Source organism: Colletotrichum costaricense, assembly GCF_030867565.1.
Source record: "Colletotrichum costaricense strain IMI 309622 chromosome Unknown Scaffold_23.1, whole genome shotgun sequence".
NCBI classification, from domain to species: domain Eukaryota; kingdom Fungi; phylum Ascomycota; class Sordariomycetes; order Glomerellales; family Glomerellaceae; genus Colletotrichum; species Colletotrichum costaricense.
In genome coordinates this window covers 53916-72768 of record NW_026848252.1, presented here as the reverse complement: position 1 = coordinate 72768, position 18853 = coordinate 53916, and the positions used below count along the sequence as shown (strand labels likewise).

General features: G+C 51.7%; 8 protein-coding genes across 8 annotated transcripts; 2 read left to right on the top strand and 6 right to left on the bottom strand.

The window, feature by feature from the left end:
• Positions 1-627: 627 nt before the first annotated feature.
• CCOS01_15171 (retinol dehydrogenase) lies at positions 628-1542 on the bottom strand (the record flags this gene model as incomplete). Its single annotated transcript, XM_060463313.1, has 1 exon — positions 628-1542. One exon carries the CDS (start codon positions 1540-1542, stop codon positions 628-630), a length of 915 nt encoding a protein of 304 aa, XP_060305916.1.
• Positions 1543-2153: 611 nt separating this feature from the next.
• CCOS01_15170 (uncharacterized protein) lies at positions 2154-3669 on the bottom strand (the record flags this gene model as incomplete). Its single annotated transcript, XM_060463312.1, has 2 exons — positions 2154-3287; positions 3346-3669. The coding sequence occupies 2 exons, from the start codon at positions 3667-3669 to the stop codon at positions 2154-2156; spliced, it is 1458 nt and encodes a 485-aa protein (XP_060305915.1).
• Positions 3670-4476: 807 nt separating this feature from the next.
• On the top strand, positions 4477-6283 carry CCOS01_15169 (maltose permease MAL31; the record flags this gene model as incomplete). The annotated part of the gene is made up of 4 exons (XM_060463311.1): positions 4477-4811; positions 4871-5266; positions 5325-5584; positions 5667-6283. The coding sequence occupies 4 exons, from the start codon at positions 4477-4479 to the stop codon at positions 6281-6283; spliced, it is 1608 nt and encodes a 535-aa protein (XP_060305914.1).
• Positions 6284-6512: 229 nt separating this feature from the next.
• CCOS01_15168 (uncharacterized protein) lies at positions 6513-7612 on the bottom strand (the record flags this gene model as incomplete). Its single annotated transcript, XM_060463310.1, has 3 exons — positions 6513-6756; positions 6820-7213; positions 7276-7612. 3 exons carry the CDS (start codon positions 7610-7612, stop codon positions 6513-6515), a joined length of 975 nt encoding a protein of 324 aa, XP_060305913.1.
• Positions 7613-8041: 429 nt separating this feature from the next.
• Positions 8042-8965, top strand: CCOS01_15167 (uncharacterized protein; the record flags this gene model as incomplete). Its single annotated transcript, XM_060463309.1, has 1 exon — positions 8042-8965. The coding sequence occupies one exon, from the start codon at positions 8042-8044 to the stop codon at positions 8963-8965; it is 924 nt and encodes a 307-aa protein (XP_060305912.1).
• Positions 8966-9201: 236 nt separating this feature from the next.
• On the bottom strand, positions 9202-11338 carry CCOS01_15166 (WSC domain-containing protein; the record flags this gene model as incomplete). The annotated part of the gene is made up of 4 exons (XM_060463308.1): positions 9202-9559; positions 9634-9766; positions 9823-11014; positions 11072-11338. The coding sequence occupies 4 exons, from the start codon at positions 11336-11338 to the stop codon at positions 9202-9204; spliced, it is 1950 nt and encodes a 649-aa protein (XP_060305911.1).
• A 1409-nt stretch (positions 11339-12747) lies between these two features.
• Positions 12748-13018, bottom strand: CCOS01_15165 (uncharacterized protein; the record flags this gene model as incomplete). Its single annotated transcript, XM_060463307.1, has 2 exons — positions 12748-12845; positions 12889-13018. 2 exons carry the CDS (start codon positions 13016-13018, stop codon positions 12748-12750), a joined length of 228 nt encoding a protein of 75 aa, XP_060305910.1.
• A 2508-nt stretch (positions 13019-15526) lies between these two features.
• Positions 15527-17629, bottom strand: CCOS01_15164 (uncharacterized protein; the record flags this gene model as incomplete). The annotated part of the gene is made up of 2 exons (XM_060463306.1): positions 15527-16077; positions 16213-17629. The coding sequence occupies 2 exons, from the start codon at positions 17627-17629 to the stop codon at positions 15527-15529; spliced, it is 1968 nt and encodes a 655-aa protein (XP_060305909.1).
• Between the last annotated feature and the right edge of the window lie 1224 nt (positions 17630-18853).

Genomic DNA, 18853 nt, shown 5'->3' with positions numbered 1-18853 from the left:
TGACAGATACCGATTGTGGGCGTGGCGATTACTTGCGCTCCTATTTGAGCGGCCGAGACTCAACTTGTCCATCTTTAGCAGAGCTGAGCAAACCCAATTTGGATATCTCTGCGGCAAGTCCACGAATCAATCCTGGGGCAAGAGGTTTCCGGACGATCATCAAGCCAATTGGGGACCCTGGTAAGTGGGTTGTCCAAGGTCTGGACTCCAACGAGCAGCACCGCGCCAGTGGTTCTGGGACTGGGGCCCAACAGGGGTCGTCTGCGGCCTTCGATAGTGCCGACAGCCTCACATCCCTATTCCATATTAGGATCCAATGCTCTGCTTTGAGTTACGCTCCGGCATGTCCTTCCAGTCCTATGGATAGAACGGTGTGTTTGCACTGCTAGTATCAGCTGTAGGCTAGCAAGACGATCATTTCCAGCGGTAAAGAAGGTTCGAAAAGACCCTGCAGAGTGGCGGGCTGAAGCACGAACAAGGTCTTCGGAAAATGACAAGTCGAATTACGACCAATTGTTACAATGTCATGATGTGTTTCATAGGTACTTGAATGGATACGATCTTACAGGAATTCCCCGCGACGGCGTTGCTCAAATTGAGTTCACATGCCTTGGTGGCGACACGACCTCAAACATAGGGCTCTAGCTCTTTCTCCGTCCATTTCCACAGACTCTCTGCGAGCTCTTCGTTCAGTGCGTTCTTAGAGTCTTTGCCTTTCACACCCACAGGCCAGTAGAACACACTGGTCTCGGCATCCGGACTAACCGAGGCCCACAGCTGGTTCAGCGCACCCTTTGATACGGGCGTTGACACAAGCCAGGTGAGGATGCCTGCGATTGGCTTCACGAGAGGATAGCTGGCGATGGGGCCGCTGACGAGATTCGTATTGACAGCACCTGGGTGGATTGAGATGCAGCGGATCTCAGGGTATCGCTTAGCAAGGGCCTTGGAGTGATGAATGTTTGCCACCTTGGACGCGCCGTAACGCGCCCAGGTGCCCGTAGAGGCCATGTCGGTCTTGAAGTCGTCAAAGTTGTAGAGATTGCTCGGAACCCAGTTCTCGGCCGCCGAGGAGAGAGAGATGATGCGCACGTCCTTATCGGGGCCGACCTTGGCGGTGTGCTGCAGCGTCGGCAGGAGGAGCTTGGTGAGAAGAGCATGTCCCATGTGGTTCGTACCGAACTGGATCTCGTAGCCCTCCTTTGTTACACCGGGCGGCCAGGCCATGATGCCGGCATTGTTCATGAGGATGTGAAGGAGCTGCGACTTCGACTGGAATTCCTTAGCAGCACGCTTGACGCTCTCAAATGACGTCAGGTCGATCTCCAGGAACGAGATGGGGGCCGCGTCTGGCACTGTCTTCTTGATGTCCTCAATTGCGGCCAATGCTTTGGACTCATTTCTAGCTCCGAGATAGATGTGGGCTGGCTTGTGCTTGCTGAGCTGGGTGATTGTTTCCCTGCCGAGGCCGATGTTGCCTCCAGTAACGAGGATGATCTTGCCTGTGAGGTCAGGAATATCCTTAGCGGCGAAGCGCACCATTGTGGTGATGTTTCGATAGGTGAATTTCAGTGATGGGGATCTAGCAGTGTGAAGATGGAGAGAACCACCAAATGCCAGGCTGTTGAGGTTGCTTAGATAGTGAAATAGTTCACCCGACGCCGCCGTTCAGGAGGGAGCAAGGGCGAAGACGTAATTTAAGCCTAGACTCAAGCGGGGTTGGCTGAAACTTAGCTTCTGAAAGCCGGCGGAGCCCGAATACCGTAGGCGGACTTGCGGAGAATGTGGGCCCCGATCCGGCACATTGGCACCTTTGCGGCACAGTCGCCGGCCGGAGTAAGCCGGCCTTACACCGATCGGGCTCCGGTTTTGCTTACCCGGATAGGTGGGTATATGATCACATGACGATTACGAACAGAATTGACTAGATTTCATTCTTTAGTTCAACATATTGCTAGTGACAGCAACCTTCCGGTCACCAAATGGTCCTCTTGTAACCCATACTCCCGCCGCAGAGATACACATGCTTTACTCCCGAAGAGCGTCTATGGCTGATGCATTAGGTCACACTTGAAGACTACAAAGCCACTGATTATCCAAAAAATCTTGGATTTGATAATTCTGCATTTTGTTAGACTACAGATCCCAATTGTCTACTTTCTATTTGCGAAGTCTCTATCGATAGGCTGTAATATCACCCTGCGGTAGCTCGTCAAAGCAGGCGAGCCGCTGTCCGTGACTTCCAGTATCAAGTGCAGCGGCAGGCCTCGCTCCAGGGGAATCTTTTCTCTGACCACAATGCAAGACTTCTCTGCCGGCGCAATCTTAACCTCCACCTTACTTCCCCCATCGTTGAGAGCCTTGATCTCAATGTCAGACACCTCCAGTCCGTGATACGTCTGTAGTGAGCTTGGCTCGCGGTACTGATACCACTTAAAGCTGAGTTGGTCACCATCAGGGTCGTAACTCTCCGACGCATCGAAAGTAACCACGCCTCCGGCATCGGCTTCGACATGAATGGGCGTCAGGTCGGAATCGCCATTGACAACCGCGACGGGATGATGGTTGACCTTGCTGAAATCGGACGTCAAAGTCCACTGCATACGTGCGGCAAAGTCGTCCTGGAAAGCATTTCTCCACCTCCAGATGGTCGCCTGATTGGACCTGTGCGGCTTGCCATCTACACCTGTTACAGTGTCAATTGCGTCTGCAAAATGACCCCTAGAAGAAAGCCCCTTTGAGCTCACGTTCACCGGGATATAGCGGCCACCCCAAGATCCATACAGAGGCTCTTCTGGAACGCCCAAACCATTTTGAATGAGATAAAGGAACGTGGGCGTGTCCCCCTCGATAATAAACTCAAAATCTGGGTACGCGGCGCCCAAAGGACCAATCTGAACGTTTTGTTTGACCCATTCGTGAGTCACCTTCGAGTCGTCGGGACCACCCACATCGCCAGAGCAAGGAGCCGAAATACCAGTCCAAGCGGCAGCTTGGTATTGGTTCCAGCCGTGAACGGAGCAAATGTAGAAGATTTCGGGATACTGTTGGCGGATCCAGCCTCCGCAATCATCTTGATCAGAAATCGTGTAGACACGCAGCTTCTGTCGCAGTTTAGCTGCATCCGGCCGGTCACGGATCTTGTTGAGGACTTGGGCAAGCACATTGACGCCGCCCCAGACGAGAACCCAGAGAGGGTCTTCTACGGGAGCCGTCAATCGCTCGAGAAGAAGTTCACCTCCTTCACTAAGCGGTATATCGTCACCGACTGCTTCCATACCATAAACCTGAGGAATCGCTCTGTCAGAAAACCATATGCCGATTTCGGAGGCGAATATTACTTACTGGAGGACCAGACTTGATCAGGTCTCTCACGCTCTGCGCCGACGGGTACAGGGAGTCTGTAGGGGCATGGGCGTTGAGGTTATCAACTACTTTCTCGTATGCATTGACAATCTCATGGAGATTTTGCGGCGCGACCTTGTTCTTGAGCCATGTTGAAGTGACGGCAACTACCCCTTCTGTGCGAAATTGATTGGAATATGTGAGATATCTGCAGAAGGATTCTGCATCATCAGGTTCGTTGGTAATATCGGTCAGAATGAAGACACGCGGTTTTGACGGAAATGCATTGAGGGCTGCTGCACCTCGAGTCGTTGATGATGCCATGAAGGATAGATAAAGGCGCTCGGTTGTAGTCGGACTTGGACCAGAGGTAATACTTGATGTTGAACTCGGAACTCGGCTTCCGACCTGGTCAGACGATCGCAGCCTGATGTTTGGATGTTGTCGTCTCTTAAGGTCGTTCTCAACAGGTTGCGAACGGATAAGATTACCGAAGCCAGCTAAGGTATTATTGACCCAAACTCTAAAGCCCGATGTCAGCTGGAAAACGGACTCTATTCAACCGCTCGACTTCCTCTAAATAGGTAGCTCGAGGCTCGCGTGAGATATTTGCCGAGAGGAAGGGCCAAGGATTCGTGTGAAGAATTACGGGGAAGCTAACTGACACCTGATTCAAACCAGTTTGGACCATCCGGAATAGGCAATGCGAACCACCGGCGAACCCCTCACGGATGACGACCTAGCACCAAAGAGGAACCCAGAGCCTTAGAACCCCAAGTCAAGCAATGTGGTTTTCTTGGATGAACCTTACCCAGTACCACCTCCGCATAAATCGATCCCCACGGGGACATTGTCATAGTAAATGTCGGTCGAACGGTTTTCAGGAACCGCGCCGTTGGGCCCCTTCTCCACAAGCGCCCCCAAACCCCAGGAAAACTGTGTTCGCCATGATCCTGGGGTAAAGTCTCTTCGTGCGGTTGCTTGATGATTTCGAATCATGTATTAAAAGTCCCCAACAACCCTCATCTCTGTTTACAGTAACCCACACCGGCACCGGCCTCTGAACAAGGTTGAATCACCACTCTCTTTTCGCTCTTTGACTCACCATCTATGAGACAATAATCCTGCGTCATGGCGAATTACGACGACGGCTATGCAGCCGAAAAGGTTGACTCCCAACATGATGCCAAACACCTCGAAGTCAGTGCCGACTCTCAGCTAGCACTTGCTGCCGACTTTGAAGACCATGAGATGGGCATCTGGAAGTCGTTTGTCCGTTACCCATGGGCATGTGCTTGGTGTGTTTACGCCTGCTGGACTATCATCCTACTCAGCTTCGACGTTCAGGCTGCAGGTGCGGTTGTGGGGATTCCCGAATTTCGCAAGGACTTTGGTTACGAATTCAACGGAGACTATGTCCTTCCAGCTATCTGGCAGTCTGCCTTTAGCGGTGCACCTATCGCCACGTAAGCCTGAGACTTGACGATTACGGTATTATGCAAGTAATACTGACTTCATCCTGCAGTGCCGTGATTTCGTCGATTGCCTCCGCCGAGCTCGCTGATTACATTGGCCGAAAGAAAGTACTGGCCCTCGCCCTCGTCATCTCCTTCATTGCCGTCGCCATTGAGTTCATCGCAACGACCAACCCAGTCTTCTTTGCCGGAAAGCTCCTAAATGGTTTCATGGTTGGTGCTGTTGGCACTATCATGGTAAGCTACATTGGAGAAATTACACCGCTAGCTCTCCGCGGTATCTTCACTTGCGGAGTTGGTGTTGCCTACGGAATTGGTCCTCTCGTTGCTTTCATTGTTATCAACTACACTGGCACCGTCGAGTCTCGCTGGGCCTACCGTACCGTTTTCTGCTGCCAATTCGGCTTTGCTGGAGTTTCAGCAATTCTTTGGCCGTTCATGCCTGAGTACGTTCCTAATCCTTTGCGCAGACCATACATCTCTGAATTGACTAACCTACCTTAGGTCTCCGTGGTGGCTAGTATCCAAGGGGAAGAAGGACGAAGCCCTTAAGAGTCTTGGAAGACTTGGACACTCTGGTAATGAGGGCAGAGCGAAACTCGCTCTTATTGAGCGTACATTGGATGAAGTGAAAGCCGAAACAGACGGTGTCACCTACCTGGAGTGCTTCAAGAAGTCAAACTTGAGGAGAACCATCATCAGCATCATGCCTCTATGCATTCAGAGCTTCAGCGGGATCGCCTTTGTTGCCAGCTATTTCACTTGTCAGTATCCCGCCTTCTCACAACTCTATATTCGAGGCATCATTCCTCATTAAAGCAACGATACTAACAATTCGCTCTTTAGACTATCTTCAGCTCGCCGGTTATTCTACTTCGATGAGCTACCGGCTTCAAATTGCTCAGCCCGTTCTGTCAATTGTTGGCAACTTGATGGCCGCCGCTGTGATTGACAAAGTCGGCCGAAGAAATCTTACGTTCTACGGTTTGGCCATTCTCACAGTCTTCCTCTTGATTACAGGCGGATTGGGAACGGGCACCAGCCAGCCCATGATCAAAGGAACCGTCGCGTTCATTCTCATCTACAGCTGGTGGTACAACGTCTCCATCGGATCAACCGCCTTTTCTCTGCTTGCCGAAGTGTCGACTTCTCGTCTGAGAGCTAAGACCGTCGCCATCGGATATGCATCGCAAAACTCCATCAACGTTATGTGGCAATTCGTTATCCCGTACATGTTCAACCCGGACAAGGCCAACCTCGGCGCCAAGATTGCCTTCATCTTCGGTGGCTTGTGTCTCTTTTCCCTGGCATATCTTTGGCTCTTTCAGCCTGAGACTGGCGGTCGCTCCTACGAAGAGCTTGACGAAATGTTCGCAAAGGGCGTCCCAGCGAGGAAGTTCAAGTCGTACAAGACGACTGTGCAGTTGCGAAATGAGACATCTGCACAAGATGGAAGTCATTGACGTGGCTCACGAAAAGTGATACCTTACAGTCAGCCAGAGCTATATATCATTTGGATACCTGGAATAATATCTTTGCAGGATTATTAGTAAAAAAACTAGCGATTAATTCAAGTAATTGGTTTCAACTTCTCATGGTCAATGCTGGCAAGCTGATGGATTGTGGGACAATTTGTTCTTGCGAATTCAACCGTCGAAGCCTTTGCACAAGCTCAAGTTCCGTTCCTTGGGGTTAATGTAACAGTGTTTCCTTCTGCGCATTTCTGAGACTTTCCTGAAGCCAGTAAGGCCAAGCGCGTATCGCTGTCGCTCTGGCGTACTCCCCTGGCAAGTAAACATGGCCGCTACGGCCAGACACAATCTGCTTGAAGATGGCATCTACAACTGGTTCCGGCTCAAGTATCTTTGATTTGAAGGGGCCCGAGCTGTGCACCTTTTCGATCAAAGCTGTCCTTATGTAGGTCGGATGAATGATACTATTGACGTGCTCAAATTAGTCTTTTGCAGCTTGCTAGCTTGTCATTCTTGTGATTGTTCACCTTGTGCGCACTCTCGGTGCTTTATACCGATGTCTGATCTCCTGAGCCAATCCTTCATGAAGTCCCAGAGCGCCCATCTTGGAACATGAGTAGTCCACGTTGTGTACGCCTGTCACAAAGCTCGCCATACTTGCGACTGTGACGACATGGCCATGGTTGTTGTGGATCATCGAGGGTAAGAATTCTTTGATCAGGAGGAAGCTGGCAATGATGTTGACGTCAAAAACGTGACGAATTTGTTCCTCGGTCTCGTCTAGAATCGAGGCTATCTTCATGACGCCTGCATTGTTCACCAATACCGTAGGGTCACCGTGATCTTGACGGATTTGGCTTGCGACCTCCTTGATCGACTTGCTTGATGTGATGTCCACTTCGTAGAAGGACGCGTTCGACGCTGACTGCAGCTTTAGCGGAAATACTCATGAGAGATAGTTCAAGAACGCAGGCCAGACTTACGTAGCGGAGTTCTCGGCGGAACAATATCGAGACTTATGACTTTGATACAATTCTTGGCCAGCTTGCGCACCAGCTTGTCTCCAAGGCCTCCAGATCCACCGGTAACTACGACGAGCTCCCTTCGCCAGTCGTAGTTATCTTGAGTGAAGTTGTTAAGAGTCGCTTGACTCAGGAGACCATTGGTCTTTCGAAGGGTTGCTATACCGAGCAGCAAGGCCAGAACGAATCTCGGCCACCCACGCCGGAAGACTAACTTCAGGATGCCTGGCGTTTTGAAGTTTTGGAACAGCTCGATAAGCTTCACAGATAAGGCGGACTGGGCAGTCGAGGAAGACATGGTCACTGAAGCTGTCCAAAATCATCAAAGGAGAGGTATTAGGCCAGTCGCCTGATGCTATTCGCCAAACATCCTCTGCCCTATATCCTTCGGATCGACGGATGGACAGAAAAGCCGGCGGGCAATAACCGCTCTCCGTCTGATACTTCCCCGCAATTGCAACGTCCACTTAGGTTCAGGATAGCTCCCTCACCATGTAACACCTCCGCATAACAAGCCGAGGCTCAATTGAGTCCGTGCAAATGGTCGTGCGACATTTATGCATGCCTAGAAACCGAGATGCCATTCGACCCTGTGGTTCGCCGAGCAAGAAACCACGACATACCTGGATGAGTCTCGCGTTAATCAACATCGAACGCGAGCTCGCATAAGACTCTTTTTGAGGACCTGAGACTCCTCCACTGTCACGAAGCCTCAGACGATATCAGCATGGGCTACACTATCGAAGATCGGTTCATCACGTCTAGCCGGTATGGCCAAAAGATTGCCATTTCCATATACAAGCCCGATGGAATAAAACACCCTGCACCCGTCATCGTGATGGGCCACGGCATCGGCGCCATCAAGGCCGCCGGCCTCGCCCCTTTCGCAAGCCACTTCACTGCCGAGGGCTACACTGCCGTTACATTTGACTACCTAGGCTTTGGCGAGAGCGAAGGCTTCCCACGGAACGTTCTCGATGTCGGGAACGAGCTGCAAGACTTCCGCGATGTCATCAAGTGGGTTCGGGAGCCGGATCAGAGCACGTGGGCCGACTCATCACGAATCGTTGCGTGGGGAAGTAGCTTTGGCGGCATGCACACCACCGCTCTCATGGCCGAAGATCACGAGCTTGCAGCCGGTATAGCGCAGTGTCCGCTCGTTGACGGGCTGGCTGGTGTGATGCAGATGCCGCTGCTCCGGTCTTTGAGACTGGCGACGACGGCTGCCGCTGATATCGTTGGTTCGTATGTTCTGGGAACCAAGGAGCCGAAGTACGTCGACCTCATTAGCGATGGTTCCACCACGGCTGTTATGGCTTCACAAGAGGCTTACGATGGTTGGAATCGCTTGTCGCCTGGTGATGGACGAGACTGGCCTAATGTGATCGCTGGGCGGTCTCTTCTCAACATCATGATAAATCGGCCGCTGTTACACATACACAAAAGTACTCGCCCATACTTGGTTGTTCTCCCCACATGGGACAATGAAGCATGCTTAGGTGCCGCGGAGGACTGCGTCAAACGTGCTCCTTTTGGAGAAGCGTTGAGGGTCGATGGTGGCCACTTTGATTTGTACAAGGGGGGAATCGCGTTCGACAAAAATATCGCTGGACAAAAAGATTTTCTTAGACGTGTACTGAAGGCTGACTGAGCAATTTCCTACATTAATGTCTCTCCTACGTTGAGCACAATTGAGGGAGTCGAAATTTTGATACCTCTGGCGTCAAAGGCAGCAGAGAGTTGAAATTAACGATCATGATTATTCAAGGAATGAAAGTTGAAGGAAAATCCTGATAAGATCTTCTAAGTCTACGCTATGCTGGTTCTATATAAACAAAGGAATCATTCGCTCACCCAGGAAGATACACCGGCGTTCAAACGCTGTCCTCAAGACAAGATAATGCCATCGATAATGACAGGAGCAGCGTTTGACCCGGCATCCCAGGTAAAACCTATGGAAAGGGTACCGCTGGCTGCGGTGGGAGTGAAGGTGAACCTGTATTGTCTGTAACCACCCGCGTTGCTGTAGGCCGTCAAGCACGGGTAGCTAGAACTGCCGCAAACAGTTGACGGACCCATAACGGTATCGCCCCAAGCAACGTAGACCTTCGCATTGTCCTGTTTTGTCGCAGAATCAAGACGGCCTGCATAGAACGTTACGGTCCTAGAGGCTCGAACGGGCAGGCCGGTGATGGATTGATAAATGTAAGCCTGGCGGTTTGAAGTTCCGGACGGGTAGAAAACGCTTTGTGATTGTATTAGCTAGGTACTTGCTTGATGATGGTATCTACTGCCGGTACAGAGAGTTTCGTGACTTACAGAGCTGAGCAACCTGAAGTCTGATGGTTGTCTGAAATGACCGCTGACGTGACAGGATCGCTGGGTTGGTAAAGCGCAAAGCTCCAGCTGTCAAAGCCGCTGTCGAAGCCGCCGTTCTGGACATAACCGCTGTCTATACATTTGTTAGATTATTTGTGGCAGACTGAATTGTTGATTGAGAAGACTCACTGATGGTTGCGCGGCACGCATTAGCCGAAGTAGTTGAAGTGGACGAGGAAGATGATGTCTTCGAAGATGACGAACTGGCGGCAGTAGTACTCGAAGAGCTCGTGGTGGTAATCGTGGAAGTCTTTGTGGACGAACTGCTCGTAGTGATCGTTATGCTCGAAGTGCTAGACGGGGTGGAGGAAGCAGTTGAAGATGACGTGGAGCTTGTCGAAGACTTTGAAGTCGTTGAAGAGCTCGAAGACGAAGTCGAGGTAGATGAAGATGTTGACGAGACAGAAGACGAGGTAGATGATGCAGTGGGGCTAGTCGTAGACTTTGAAGTTGTAAAGGAGCTCGAGGTGGTTGAGACAGATGATGAAGTAGTTCTTGTCGAGGTTGTCGAAGTGGTGGGAGAGGACGTCGAGCTAACCGGCAAACTCAAAGAACCCGAAGCATAGATGTTGAGGCGGTTGCTTCCGCCACAGAATTCTGCCGTGTTGCCCTTGCAAGGCATATCACAACCATCCGATGCCGCCACACCGCCGTTTCTGATCTGGCTATCACACCAACATTCCTGCGAGTACTCGACGCCGGCAACGGGGTATCCAGAAGCAGTGCAAGCCGAAATACATCCGCCGACAGACATGTTCTGTGTGCCACCAACGACGTCAACATTGACCGTAAGAGCTCGGCCAAGTACATTGTCCTTCAAACATCCCTTGTCGGCCCAGCCCGAGGGCAAAACGCTGGGAGTCTTCGGCTTAGCGGATGCCTGGTAGACGTTGATACGATTTGGGCCGCCACAGTACTCAGAGCTGTTGCCGGAGCAGAGCATGTTGCATCCGTCAAAGCCCGAAGAGCCTGCATTGCGGAGCTGGTTGTCGCAATAGCACTCAGATGAGTACTCCACACCGGCAAGTGAGTAGCCGGCAGCCTGGCAAGCGTTGGTGCACTGCAACACGGACATCTTCGAGTCTCCGGCTACGACGCCAGTCCGGTAGGAAAGGAGTCTTGGGCCGGGGTCGTTCTGGCAGCCGAGGGATGACCAACCAAGAGGACCGGGGTTGATCACGGGGACAGCGACGCCGTTTGTGAAAACCGAAAGTCTGTCGCTGCCGCCGCAGGCTTCTGAGCTGTCGCCGCTGCATGGCATGTTGCAGTCTGCTTCGGGCTCCTTCTGCGAAGTTGAAGCCAGTTGGTAGTCGCAGTAACACTGGAAAGGATGGGTGAGTATGTATGCGATGGAGGAGGACAAGGTGGTGTTGCTTACCTCGCTAGAATATTCGACTCCCGCAACGGAGTAGCCCTTGCTGCTGCAAAATGCTACACATGACTCTTCGGTCATGGCGCTGTAATCTCTGTATCCATCCCGTGACAATTGTCGGATGCCATTGTTGTTGTCGGTATAACAGCCAGAGTACGACCATCCAGTCTGTAGGGTTGAGGAAGCTCTGACATCTCGCTTTGCGATGGAAGCTGCATTGGTGCAAGCAGTCAGCGCCAGGAACAAGCCTGAGATAGAGATTTGAAGCTGCATAGTTATGGGTAGAAGAAGAGACAGAAGGATGATGAGCTGGTTGATTCGATATAATTGACATGAACAGTAGGCTGGTTTATAATGACGACGGTGTCATTACCGTCAAGCCCGACTGGGAGTCTGCAGTTGCAGAAGTCCTTTGTGTAACGTACGAGGAATTCCACTGCCAAGGAAGCCATGAACTCAGCTCTCATGGCCATCATGCATATCTAGCGCCGCGAGGAACAATAGTCTTGTTGTCAGAAGCGAAGTTGGGTTGAAAGACTTCCGGGTGAACGTTCCCATTTGGATTCTAGAGGCTGGAGTAACCGTCTGGCTTCGTTCCTGACCTAACAGAAAAGCTAGCTTTTCCCGGCACCTACACAAAGACGTAAATCTTTGCTTCTCGCCGCCACAATCCCTCATCAAACAGGAACGACGGCAAAACTCTGAATGCCATGTTGTAAACCCACGTGTCTGAAGCTTTTTGCCAAGATCTGAAAAGGTACTAAGGATGTAGCCGGCAGCTTTCTCTTTGACCTCAATGGGAACTTGACAACTTGACGGAGCCCGTGAGGCAGTGAGAGCTGTACTTAGCGTCCGGCGATAATTGGAACTAGTATGAAAGCGGCCAAAAACGCCAAATAACCTCCCACTGAGAAGATCCCGCGTCTTGTTCTAGGGAGCCGGGGGATTTGTTTCGAAACGCACGCTAGCTGGTGATCTTTGTCAGGTTACACAAAGATATCGATCCACAAACGATGTCGCTCAACGATGTCTCAATGCTCTGGGGACCTCCCGCGCCGGTTCCTATCCGGGCGTGTGGGCGGCTTCGCCAAATAAAGATGCCCGCTGAATACCTCATGTAGGTAGTTGGGATGAACTATAATCCATTCATGGGACGTCAAATCACGCCGAAGCTTTTTAGACTCTACTAAAGTAGTCAACTTGTCAAATGTCAACCTGGCGAAGCTTGAGCTAAAATAACAATCTAGACTCCCTTCAGTCTCTGGGCGCGATTGTATCATGCTGAAGCTGATGCTTTCACAAGCAGGAGCAGGTAGATATCTTCAACGCGAAAAACATCTAAAGGGCAGAGAGAAAGCAGGTCATAATATCTTGTGGTCACACATAAATTTAGACTCTCGCCAATCAACTTAAGCATGTTAGAGCAAACGCAAAATTGACTTTGCTCTTAATTAAAGATGGCCCGTGGCCGCCTCAATTTACACTGACAACAATGAAACATCAAGAGCGCTCAACACCTCTGATGTCTCGTAGTGAAATATACAGTACAGTGACCCCTTCTATTCGAGGTTAGGTAGTATGTAGGCCATTAAGCCATGGCCGTGTCTCTAGAACAGGATCAATATCAGCATGGGTACCGCTCAAGAAAAAAAAAAGTTCACTACCCACCTATATGTAATCGTCTACGTGCAGATCATTCCGACGCCGCCGACGGGTGCCCGAGTGGTCTGGCAAGTTGTGCCACTGCAGCATGCACGGTCGCCAACATCGCCGCAGTTGGCTACAAATTGCTAGTTAGCTTTGGGTCCCTGGTGCTCAGAAACACGTTAATGTGAGTGGTGACTTGCCGCCCTTGGAAGCGCAGTTATCCTGTCTCGCAATAAGGCCGATGTCGACGGATGCGGCAGAAACTGCGGCGACGATGGTAAGGAGAGTAGCGAGAGTGAACTTCATTTTGAATATGTAATGACTTGAGCTTGTGATTTGAGGTGTCGAGAAAGATAGAGAGAGAAATAGAGAGAGAGCGAGTGATTTTGATGTAGGTACTTTGCATGAGGGCATTGCAATGGAATTATATACACATCATTTTCATCCGCTTCCACATATTCGTAGGCTGGGCACTGATTAGGAGTATCTGTTTTGATGTTTGAGAGTCATTGTCCTGTTTTCTTGGCCCATGACTCTTCGTTTGGGGATTTACGGTATCTCCACCACATGCCGGTGGACTCAATGACTTCTCAATTGTACACTACTCAGAAGCCGGATCTCGGCCAGCCAGCCAGGTGTCAGGCAAACGCACGATGCTCGCGACAAACTCAATTATGTGGAGCGTGTGGGCTGTAAAGTCGCTGTTGGCAGGTTGAAACCCTGCGAGTTTTGTGAAGTTGCCGCGTTCCCATTGTCTCATGTTTAGTTGCCGTATATTGTAGTTGCGTCCATCCTAGTTCACTACTTCCTCTTCACTAATCAACATAGAATATCGGATGTAGAGTGCCACTGTCAGTGATCGGCGAACGTCCCTGCTCCCACATTCTTCGTAGTTTTCGGTCACTGCACTTTGTGCGACTACGCGTATTCCAGTCACAGACCTGACTCGAAATTAGGGAGCCGGAGAATTATGAGACGATCTAGGGATGAACTGTGGATATCTATTGCGGCAGCCAGTCGCTGATAGTGTCCCATTGCAGTCTTGATTACCTTTCGACTGATTCACCCTGAAATTCAGGGAGAATAGTTGTGAAAGATAGGTTGAGCGGACTTTTACCCGCGTACAACTAAGTGACGATCCTTCGTCTCATCTTTGTCTCAACCCCAGATCTGGGAAAGATTCTCCCGGTGCTTCGAGAACACGTCACGAGCTATATGATGCGTTTCGATAATCTTCAAGGTACCGTCAGACAAGATCCTATGGATCGCGTGGGTGTTTCAGGAAGATCTTTGAACCTCTGATCGACTTTTACTTGCTGGTTTGAACGGTAATCAATGATCAGCAGTGTTTCAACCCAATGAGCTGGAATGGGTATGCGAATTCCAAGGCCCCAATCCTGGTCAATTGGTCACATGAAGCTCGGTGTTCCCGTCTTCTAGGACGACTGATGAGCTAGACGGCTGGTTACACAAGCACCGTCGGTGCAAAGATACGTTGATTCGCATGACATGGTATACAATAGGTTCCTCGCTCTTATCCTTTTTGAACAGTGAAATCTTCTCTAAGCCGTCATTCAGGCTTTGACAGCTCCCTATTCTTGGGTTACCATTCGACACTGCTTTTAGAGAAATCTCTTAGGTCATGTGTCTCGAAGGACTCCCAATCATTCGTTGCTGCGATGACGTATGGTCTCAGTTGGAATGAATCCAGTCTCCACGAGAATAGGGAAATTGCTGGATTATACGATAACCCAATGACCTTTGTCATGCGGCAGACTTGAGTTCTGCCTGTCCCAAAGAAGAGATGGCAGCTGGCTTACTAGTGTGAGGTGCGTCCATGACTCCGAGTCTTCTCGGCATTAGGTCTTAGATATGACCGAGGGTGTTGTTTCCGGAACGTAGCTAAAGTTCAGTTCAACGGGAATGAACAGCTCGAATAGCAGGTTCTAGGACATTAATCGGACCATGTGATTTCATCAGTCACGGGGACGACAGTGTTTGCCTAGGTATCAATATCTCAGGTCTACAGGCTACTTGAAAACCCCAAAAAGAATGATGGCAAAGGGAGGAGACGGAACACTCACGTTAGAACTCACGCTCCTGCCCAAATTCGAACAGCGTGCCCCTCAGTCAGCTCGAACTCTGACTTCATTGGAGTATTTGTTTATTTGATCACTCGATCACCTCGCACACAGCTTGACCTGACCTCGACGACCTAGACGGGCGCTGCTGTGGTAGTAGTAGTAGTAGTAGTAGTATTTAACATCATCGGGGACAGGAGTATAACCTCCGATCGACCAGAGCGCCTTTCTAAGGCATATGATGTGCTATGCCGCCCCTAGAGGGCGTACAGCAAGTCAGGCAATCTATTAATATACACTTTTCTTCTCGTGCCCGGGCCGGGCTATTACTAATCCGGCCCTTTCAGTTCCAAAAAGCACGCCAACAGGGGTCCCTGTGCTCGGCAGAGGTAGCGTTTCTTCAGCAGCCCTATACTATCCACAAATAGCACCCGGCTGCCGCCAGAAACCTCCCTCATAGGCAGAAATCGGGCGCTGCTGTGCTAGTGACAGGAATGGGATCAGAGGGGTGTGAATAGGTACCGTAGGAGTGCCTAGGTACCAGGTGGAGGGAAGATCAGGAGTCCGCCGACTTGGATTCAACTTTCAGGGGGAAGGAGGCACGCCAAGGTAGGAAGGAGCGATGAAGCTAAGGTACCTGCCTACCTTACTGCCAATGATTCATATCAAGGTACTTAGTACTATATTTGTCTTTAAAGATATCTTCTCCATGTCTACGTACGGTCTATTCGCTTCAAAACCACTCTTCAACATCCCGCCTCATCAAAACCTCACCCCCAGCAAGCGTTCCCCCAGCCAACGGCACCTTCAAAATGCCAGTTTCCACCAGATCCTGAGCCAACCGCACAATCAACCCATCACACCCCCTCGCCGCCATGACATCCACAGTAACAGGCAACATCTCCGTCACGTTCGTCACAGAACTCACGCTACCGACCTCTCCCAGGGGGAAAACATGGTCCGGCGCTCCGCTGAAGACGCTCAGCCGACCGTTGGAAAAGCCAAGCGGCGGGGTGGGCGTCGTGGTCGTTGGATAGCGGTTTCGTAGGGAGGCGCGGCCGGATGAACCTACGTAGATGAGGAGGGACGAGGAGCATGTCGATGTCGATGTGGAGGTGTTGAGGGCGGGGGTAGAGGGAGGCAGGATCTCGGTGTTGAACCAGTCCATGAAGAGCGTCTTGTTGGCTCTTGCGTCGTCAAGGGCGCTGGCGGGTTGCCTATCACCCCAGCCCCATCGTGCGAGGGGGACGGGGTTCACAAACGGGAGGCGGCCGTTGTGAGCGGCTGTTAGGTATGATGTAAGTCGGTGTGTAACAACTGTTCCTCAGCTGGCAAGTGACAGAGCAACAGGGTCTTTTCCTCTTTTGAAGACTAGAAAAGCAAAGATGCGAAGAAAGAAGAACACGGAGATAAGCTTACCGGCATAATCAGCATAAAACGGATCACGCACAAGCGGCGTCTGCTCCTTGGTGATGAGCGTGGCATATGTCAACCCCAGGACATCATCCAGCGTCTGATTCCGCACACCCTCGGGACCAGTCTCAGCCCAAGCCGACGTCAAATTCAGCGCCGTCGCCTTGGCGCCCAAGAACGCACCCAGGTCCTCCGCAAACTTGTTCAGCATCTGCGCGGCGGCTCCATCGTCGGTAGGGAAGTCAACCGTATACACCGTCTTGGGGTACGTTACCCCCGCCTCGGTCTCAACCAGCGATGTATAGTTCGCCCCGTACAGCACCTTATTGGCCTCATCCCAAATGTACGGATCCCGCGTCAAGAAGCCGGCGGTGTCGAGGGTAGGTGACAACGGCATCACACCATCCAACCCAACGAGCCCATGCGAAGGCCGGTTTCCGAAGAGACCCTGCACCGCAGACGGGCCGCGGATGGAACCGCCCGTGTCGCTGCCAACAGCGATATCCAGCCATTCATACGAACCTATCGAGGCTCCGGCGCCAGAGGACGATGACGAGGGGTCGTTGTAGCCGTCGCCGCGCGGGTTGAAGGGAGAGTGGTAATCCACCCAATCCGCCGTCGCCGTTTCGCCGTTTGCAAACTGCGAGGGTTTCTGGTATCCCACCACCACGGCGCCCGCGTCGAGTAAAGCTTGGATTGAGGGTGCGGTGGAGGTCGCGGGCGGGTAGAATGCGTACCAGGCTCTGTTGCCGTTGGATTTCTTCACGCCCGCGAGGTCGTAAATGTCCTTTACACCTACGCGGACGCCGGCGAGGGGCTTCTCGGGGGACCGGACGGAGAGAGAGTAGAGGCGGGAGGGGACGCCGATGGTAAGGGAGGCGGAGGCGGGCACCTGGGCGGAGAGGGTCTGGAAGGTGGTATCGGGCTTCTGGAGGAGGGACTCGGAGAAGGCGCCTGCGTAGTCTGGGTACAGACGGTAGGCTTGGTGGAGGGCGCCAGTGATTGTGTCGAGGAAGTATGGGCCCGAGGGGATATTACTGCCGGCGGTGCTGACCAAGGGCGCGACGATGGACTGGGTCTTATTTGTGCCGTCATAGCTTTCTTTTGTGAGGCACGGCGTGTCGAGGCCGGCGAGAAAGATTGCGCCGAGGAAGGCGGGTTGCCAGACGTCGTCTTGGGAGGACCAGTTCGCAAAGAGGGAGGGGAGGGAGGATTTGGGGAGGGGTTCGGCGACGACTGTGACGGGGGTGAAGCCAAAGGCGCGGGGGAGGGATTTGATGTTGAAGGAGGAGGAGTTTGAGGGGTTTCCCTGGGAGAAGGGAGACACGAAGTAGTAGATGTCGTTGAGGAGTAGGGATGCGCCGGTGGAGGTGAGGTCGGCGGCGGCGGCGCCGACGAGGGCGAAGAGTGTGAATGCCTTCATCGCGGGAAGTGACATGTCTCAGTCCTTGCGCTGAGTACCTGGCCTGGGCAGCAAGACTGCTGGACAACTTGGATGCGACATCTCTCTTATATGAGGAATGCGTATATCCGGACTTGGGTTAGAACATCCAATCAAGATGACCAATTCCTGGTATCTGAACGATAGGTAAGGTACGGTAGGTGGAGAGATGGGATTTCCTTTTCCCTGCCCGGGTTTATCTCTGCAGGTTACCTATTGGTGCCTTTTCCCATATCATAACTGGCTTAGCTAGGTCCAAATTGCTCAGGATCAGGACCATGGCAAGAAAGCAATAATAGCCGCCATCTTACCAGGCTTATCTGATTCGGTCGTCCAGGCCTCGGGGGTTGCGGTTGCTTATCATGGGGAGGACTCCACGAAAGGGACCATGCATGCGAGTCCGCATCGCTAGCTTGCAGAGTCTGAGAGCCGGAACCGGTTTAACGGGCTGGGGTATCTTGTCCTTGTCATCATCGCTTTAGTCCCCCCCGCCGAGATGGGGTTGTAGAGCAAATCGGCATACAAAGTAGAATTAGCAAAGTCCATTTGATTATCGAGTCGTTATCCGTTATCGCGGGAATGAGTGTTTCAGGCTCGTATTGACGTTCATCAGAGTCCCGGCCGATGTCGGTAGTTGGATTTCGGTTCCCCGGTGGCCGGGAGTTGTCACCGGTCGGCCGTTACCAACCCCTCCAACCAGAGTACATACATGTTCTTGGCCAAGTGCAACTGGCAGGCACACCACCACGGAAGAAATGTAGAACCTGACGATCAGCATACGTCACATTGAAACGAAGCAGCAGATCGAATCCCATCTCATATAGAGACGTCATCATCTGGGGAAAGGGAACCTAAGAATGAGCTCAACGGGCGCAAGATTCCCGACACGACGGTTCCCTCAGCGTGTTTCCAGCGGGCCGGTAAACTCAGTCGGAGCCGATCCGACACTCAAAAGCATACTCCGTAGACGGTCTCCAATTGCATTCAAACTTTGACAAGCTTATTCCAGTTCCCCGCGCTTGAATTGTTTCTCGAAAGATACAGTCCACGCTAGCTTCAGTCTAGGTTGAAGAAACAGCAGATAAGCCCAACTCTGCTGGATTAGGTTGTCATCAACGAGCGAACCAAAGTGGATAAAGGCACCTGAAATTGGAGAATGGAGAATAGGCCAAGAATTTATGACGAGTTGGAGTCAGTCAAGCCTGT